This window comes from Synchiropus splendidus, chromosome 2 (assembly GCF_027744825.2).
Source record: "Synchiropus splendidus isolate RoL2022-P1 chromosome 2, RoL_Sspl_1.0, whole genome shotgun sequence".
NCBI lineage: Eukaryota > Metazoa > Chordata > Actinopteri > Syngnathiformes > Callionymidae > Synchiropus > Synchiropus splendidus.
This window is the reverse complement of record NC_071335.1, coordinates 13,544,631-13,551,255: the sequence shown is the minus strand read 5'-3', so window position 1 is coordinate 13,551,255 and position 6,625 is coordinate 13,544,631. Positions and strand designations below refer to the sequence as shown.

The 6,625-nt window shown below is 42.5% G+C and overlaps 2 protein-coding genes across 2 annotated transcripts; one reads left to right on the top strand and one right to left on the bottom strand.

The window, feature by feature from the left end:
• Window positions 1–135: 135 nt before the first annotated feature.
• Window positions 136–3,686, top strand: LOC128754145 (N-acetylmuramoyl-L-alanine amidase-like). Its single transcript, XM_053856559.1, has 4 exons — window positions 136–309; window positions 860–1,717; window positions 1,811–2,021; window positions 3,176–3,686. Exons 1-4 carry the CDS (start codon window positions 237–239, stop codon window positions 3,477–3,479), a joined length of 1,446 nt encoding a protein of 481 aa, XP_053712534.1. The 5' UTR covers window positions 136–236; the 3' UTR covers window positions 3,480–3,686.
• A 269-nt stretch (window positions 3,687–3,955) lies between these two features.
• Window positions 3,956–6,441, bottom strand: LOC128754375 (zinc finger protein Gfi-1-like). Its single transcript, XM_053856950.1, has 6 exons — window positions 6,302–6,441; window positions 5,097–5,347; window positions 4,849–5,021; window positions 4,602–4,718; window positions 4,364–4,529; window positions 3,956–4,136 (listed from the first exon to the last, which is right to left on the bottom strand). Exons 1-6 carry the CDS (start codon window positions 6,346–6,348, stop codon window positions 3,958–3,960), a joined length of 933 nt encoding a protein of 310 aa, XP_053712925.1. The 5' UTR covers window positions 6,349–6,441; the 3' UTR covers window positions 3,956–3,957.
• Between the last annotated feature and the right edge of the window lie 184 nt (window positions 6,442–6,625).

Here is a 6,625-nt window from a genome sequence, read left to right as displayed (position 1 = left end):
GTGGTGTGTATGTGTGCATTCTACACCAGCTATTTGGCAGTGGGGAGAAGATAAGCTATCAGAGACTAAATCAACATTTGCAGGGGTCGTTGTACAGACAGTGCTGCTCCTCCTCTTCCGAGCAGAAAACAGACTTCACAAAGACCGTGACCATATTTTCAGAACACCTGCCTGAACACCACTCTTCGTATAAGTAAAAGCAAGACTACAAAAAGTTTCCAAAAAGAATTTGGAACATGGATTGTGCTCACCTTCGGCTACTGAGTTTCGCTTCCGTCGTCATTGTTTCAGTCTTCAGCAGACCGACAAGTAAGTGTAGTGGATCATTGTTGAGCATAAATAGTCCATGGATTATACTGAATATTATCAAAGCCTACTTCATTATGATTATGTGTCATTACATTTGTCAGTCAAAACCTTGTGAACAGGAACTTAAAATTGAGTTATTATAAAGGAAAAAATGACAAAAATCTGATCCAAAAAGTAATGTTTTAAGCAGTAAATTAAACTATGATTCGTAAATTTAATTATTAAGACAAAACTAAAGAATTATCGATAAGACGCACATTGTGCAAGTTGCAAAACATTCTGAATCATAGTACAAAGTCTAGAAGGAGGTGAATCAGAAAGGAGGATGCGGTAAATACACAGGTAAATATTGTGAATGAATCAAAGTCTGGGTTCTTCTCAGGACAGCCAATTATAATTTTAGTTACATTTAGAATAGATACTAAATGTCTGATCAATTTGCCATTTACCGCGAGCATTAGTTGAGATTAAAAATTGATATCTACTGAGAGCTCTAGTTGCAGCATTATTTCGAAGATGACTTCATGTCTTCCATCTTTCCCGCTTGCAGATGTCCACCTCCGTAACATGCACAGCTTCATAACTGCAGTGGAACAGCTTGAAGGTTCCAACCCTGGTCTGACCCCGCTGGCTCTGGTCAGGGCTCTTAGGAAGACCGCTGGTCACGATGACGCCATGACAACGCATTGCCTGGGTGCATCTAACAATCTAAGTGATGCCGAAGTCCTAGAAACGGCGATTCTAAATGCCTCGTCCTTTAGCTTTTTCGACAAAGCTATTCACCATCTTGTGACGGATTATGGTGAGGAGCGAGGCGTGGTCTTGGCTCCAGATGGCAGTACGGTGGCGCTTGCACCCTTGCTCTTAGGAATAGAAGCTGGGCTCAAAGCAAAGATGGAGGGAACATCACCTGCCTGCTTGTTCCCTCTAACATTAGGTCGAACACTTGGCTTGTCCTTCCTAAGCCTCCAGGACTTCCCACCCTCAAATCGGCTGGGACCTAATGGATGCTGGGACAATGTGGACCACCCTAGAATGTTCAGGCTATCAAGACCCGCCACTCTGGCCACAGATGCTGTGATACATGGAGGCATGGATGGAGCCATTCTAGGCCACGACATTTACCATCTACCTGCTGCTGAAGACCCTCAGCCCCTCAGTCAGGTGCTGAAAGGATACTACAGTTTTGAGATACGAGGAGAGCAGGACTTTGATTTGAATAAGCACATCAGCCCAAGAAGAAGGGGGCTCTCGAGAGCCATTCTGGAGCCCCTGAATCTCCAAGAGGAAGTGATGGAGACGCTCCGATTGGTCTGGAAGTTGGAGAAAACAGAATGGATCGCCTTTGATACCGGAGTTGGGAATTCTGTTAAGGATGGATTGGAGGTTTTTGTGCACAAATACTGGGGTGAGTTTACCGTCGACAATTTCAAAGCAGATATTCCCTCTATTTTCTCTGTAAGGTGTTATTTCAAACATCTGTCTCCATTTTGTGGACTAGACTGCCCACAAATCATCCCTCGCTGTCAATGGGGAGCAAAGCCCCCCAAAGACACCCCTCTGCCGCTGTCGCTGCCCCTCCAGTTCCTCTACATTCATCACACCTACGAACCGTCGTCGCCATGTTTATCATTCGCCACGTGCGCCAGTGACATGAGGTCGATGCAACGCTTTCACCAGGAATACCGAGGTTGGAACGACATTGGATATAGGTAAGTCATTTTTAATTCAACTTTGTCGACCGCGGTTTGTAGGTATGATTTGACACCTCCGAGGCTGCAGCGTGCACTCCAGGGTTTGATGTCCTGTTGTGGGCTGGAGCTGGGACAGGGATGAGGCGAGTCTGGGACAGAGCGTTACTTGGTTTATGACTTTGTCACAGCCAAACTGCACAGAAGCGCATATTCAGAGCTGGACACGCACCGGGCACCTCTTCACTTCTGGAGAGACGTCACTCACTCGGCAACCCCTCCCACATGCAGCGGCCACACACATAGAGGAACAGCGCACCTGCAGCAGACACTCTACATTCACTCCTACAAAAGCCTATTTTAAGGCTTGGAACGCATTATTTCTTTTTCCATTCATTGTAATGGGAAAAATCGATTCAGATTTTGAACAAATCGCTTCTGGAACGGCCGTCTGGAACTAAATCAATTATATGTATACTTAGAGTACATAACAGAAATAAAGCATTACTGCGTTAATATAAAAGCGTTAATATAACGAAGAGGTTAGTGACATGTGAATACCAAAATGTTATTGTAGAGCGATACGTTTTTGTTTGTTGCAAATCGAAGAAAATGGCGACCACTAGTGGAAGCGAATATATTTTGTTCAATCTGAATTATTAGTATTATTATTATTATGGAACAATAAAGACAGTCTAATGTAGTCTATTATTATTATTATTGTTATTGTTACTATTATTATTGTCATTTGTAGTAGTAGTAGTAGTAGTGGCAGCAGCACTGACTGTGATTCACAATGGTTGATGGCTGATCAAACTTAACTTTTGTCTGTGAATGGCAGACACACAATGTGTGTTGAATGCCTAAAAATGCAATTTGGATCTACTTAATATTATTAATAGTATTTAAAGTTGCAACCCAAAAAAGCCTACTGAAACTGTTTTATTTTATTTTATTCTTTTAGGTTGACTCGATCTGTGAAGGGAAGTATGAGTGCAAACAATGTAAAATACAGGCAATATTTATTATAGTAGTTATTTCAGAAAATGTTGAATAGCAAAAAAATACCACGAAATGATTTTTTTGTCTGCGATGCGACGGTTGTTGCAGCTGTGTTGGTCTAAAGCGGCTAATCTATATTACTCTTTAAATCCCTGTGATCGCTGTGCTCGCAGCTTTGTGGTCGGCTCCGATGGCTACATCTACGAGGGTCGAGGTTGGAACACCCTCGGGACGCACACTAGGGGTCGCAACAGCCTCGGATATGGAGTCTCATTCATCGGTAACTACACCGCCTCCCTACCGTCGCGCTACTCCAGGAACCTGCTGCAGAATCACTTCGTCCGGTGCGCGGTGGCCCGAGGAGGCCTCGTTTCCAATTTCACCATTCACGGACACAGACAGGTGGTGAACTACACCAGCTGTCCTGGGGAGGCGCTCTTCTCCGAAATACAGAGGTGGGAGCACTTCAGGGACTGACCGCTTTACCATGAACTGCTCAAAGTCATTAAAATGGAGAGGTTTTTGTCCAGTCAGTTAAATGAGTGTGTATTTCTTCCAATACATTAGCACTTGGACATCAAATGATTATTGTTCAAAACAAAACAAAACAAAACAAAACAAAACAAAACAAAACAAAACAAAACAAAACAAAACAAAACAAAACAAAACAACACTTCTGTCGAAATTACGTTTTATATTTTTTATGATAGACCAGCATGCATTTTATGCACTTTGGGAGACATTAATGAAGAACTGCAATAATATTTAAAAAGAAAATAAAAGCTTGAATTGATTCAATATTTGATTTTTATTTTCAACGGCATGCTCTTGGCAAACAAGAATCTATTTATAGAAACAGTATTTATTAAATTAGAAAATGAAAACACAAACATCACAACAAAACATTTAATTTTCTAAAAAAAAAAATATATATATATATATATACTGCTAATTCTCAGCGGTGTCCGCACTGGTTCAGCTGGTGTTGGAGCAGATCCACCTTGTGCTGGAAGCTGAACAGGCATCGCGGGCAGCGATACGTTCGTTGGCCTCCGTGTTTCCGACTGTGGGTGATGAGGTTGGAGCTCTGACTGAACGCTTTTCCACAAGTGAGGCAGACATGAGGCTTCTCTCCTGGCACGTGAACATCATGGGACACTTGAATGTTTATGGTCTTCATTTGTATTTCAGTTGGAAAAACACATCCTGACGTCACAGACAGTCTGGGGCAGAGAGAAATCCTAATCTATCTGTAACCCCTTCTCAAAATTATATTTAAACTCACAGCTCTAACAAACCTATCACACTGAGAAGGGGGTGGAGAGTAGGAAACGTTCCCCACGGGAACTGGGGAAACTCACCGGTGTGCGTGAAGGTGTGCTTCTTCATGTCGGACTTCTGGTGGAAACGTTTGCCGCAGTACTGGCAGGGGTACGGCCGCGTGTCGGAGTGTATGAGCAGATGTGTGGAGAGGGTGGAGGAGCGCTTGAACACTTTGCCGCACACGTTGCAGCCAAACACCCGGCCCTGGAGCAGAAGCCAGAACCCTTGTCATGGTCTCAGTCACATGATGGTCATATCTACCGAGGAGAGACTGACCTTCCACCTGCTTGCAGAGTCTGGATGAATTCCGCTCAAGATGGCGTCCACTGGTGACTGACCGCTCCCGTGACACTTGTATAGATGTGACTTTAAAGTGTACGTACTGGAAAACAGCTGCAAATGAACAAAACAAAGCGTATTTCATAAGAGATGCTGTTCTTCGAGAAGAACTTGAGGCGACTTCATATCTATAGATATTTATACAGAAGATCCATGAAGACTCAGCAACAGACCACGAGCTCACCTTGTTACAGAGAGGACACTGTTGCCTCGGGCCGCCCTTGCTGCTCTCCATAAACATCTGCTGACCCACAGGTCCCTCTGACTCTCTCTGTGGATATTCTGAAGCCACTGGCATTGAAGAGACGCCGCGAGCGTCTGACCTGACCAGACAGTCAGACTCAGCAGGGCCACACTCTGATATGAACAAGCAAAAGAAAAAAAAACTAAGATGATAAGTATTAAAAATGACAATGTTTGTTTCATTCTTACCACCATAAGGTTTGGGCCCGGCTAGCTGGACCAGCTGGTGGCTGTTAGGCGGAGTGCTCGGTGGGAGAGTCTGATGTGGGCATGCTAGCAGTGTCGCCACGTCGAAGGTTCCCGCCGAGGCGGGCCGCAAGGAACCGTCCCAGGCCCTCTTCTGTGCTTCCACCAATTCCTCAGTCGGCCATTGTTTATTTTCAGGCAACCACCTCAGTCCTCCTCGTTTCACCAGGAAAGAACGGGGCATCGCTTCCTCTCTGCGAAGCCACACACAAGAGAGTTATGAAAAATGCCAACAGAAACCAACCAGCAATGATCAGGAAGGAAGCTACAGCAGACACGTTTGTCTCAAAACAGGTCGGCAAACTGTTAGCGCTCAATACATATGTATAGAAGTTGAGAAAGGAGCACATCTTAAACAAATTATGACATTCACAAGTAAAAAAGGATTAGCTCTGAGCATTTGTAAGTAACTGGTGTTGGTGGAAAAATAAGATGATGATTAATAAGTAAGTTTGTTATCCACCAATACGTGAAATAATACAGAATGTGAAATAAATAAACAAGCAATAATTTGTAAAAAAAAAAAAATATATATATATACATATATATACACACACATATATATATATGTATATATAAAGTATAACAAATAACTAGGTTAGTTAAGAAAAAAAGAAAGAAGTTAGTGACAAGTAAATAGAAAAATAATTATGTGGATAAATACAGGCAATTTGTTTTTAAGTGTTTTAAATGTTGCAAATCAGCTTTTCAGAATGTTTAAACACTTGAAGAAAATGGCGACCACCAGAGGGAATATATATGTATAATAAATCCGGGATTATTATTATTATTATTATTGATAATAATAGTAGTAGTAGTAGCAGTGGTTGTAACTGGAAATAAGGAAAGAAAAACAAGGAAAATAATATGAAAAGTAGGAAAATAAATTCATTATATAGAGAGGTGAATAGGTAAATAGGACAGAAAAAGTGAATATGTTGTAATGCAACAAAGTCAGAAAAAAAAGCTCAACTCTGAAGTAAGTTCATTTGTAAAAATAAGCAATAAAGGAAAAGCAAATAAGTCATTGATGTGTATTAATTGAATGGAAAAGGGAAAGTAAAGCTAAAGAGGGGAGTGATAAAAGTGAAGGGAAAAAAAATAAAGGAGGCAAAGCAGGTCTTATTGAATACAAAAGGCGAACTCACCGAAAAACAATCTCTTCAGTCAGGTAGCGCTGTGATCTGTTGATCATCTCAGTGGGTCGGTGTGATGTTTCCTAACTAGGAAGTATGAGTGTGAACTCATATCTCACTCCTACCACTCACACATACACGGAGCCATACGCTGAGCCGTTATGTGCAAACCCAGTTGCAGCATCTGTGGAGCTGCAGGACGAACGGCAGCCATCAGAGGAAGCAGGTGGGCTAGTTTGCTGAGAAGCGGTCATGTCGACACCTGTTGCATCATCGAACAGAACTGGATGGGTTCCACGCGGAAGGGTCTGATGAGCGAAACAGGAAGTGTGTATA

Coding starts and splice junctions, on each gene's coding strand:
- LOC128754375 (XM_053856950.1), bottom strand. CDS start 6,348: ATGATCAACAGATCACAGCGCTACCTGACTGAAGAGATTGTTTTTCG. Junction 5,022..5,096: donor CGGGCCCAAACCTTATGGTG/GTAAGAATGAAA, acceptor TGTTCATATCAG/AGTGTGGCCCTGCTGAGTCT. Junction 4,530..4,601: donor ACTCTGCAAGCAGGTGGAAG/GTCAGTCTCTCC, acceptor CTTCTGCTCCAG/GGCCGGGTGTTTGGCTGCAA.
- LOC128754145 (XM_053856559.1), top strand. CDS start 237: ATGGATTGTGCTCACCTTCGGCTACTGAGTTTCGCTTCCGTCGTCATT. Junction 310..859: donor AGTCTTCAGCAGACCGACAA/GTAAGTGTAGTG, acceptor TCCCGCTTGCAG/ATGTCCACCTCCGTAACATG. Junction 2,022..3,175: donor TGGAACGACATTGGATATAG/GTAAGTCATTTT, acceptor CTGTGCTCGCAG/CTTTGTGGTCGGCTCCGATG.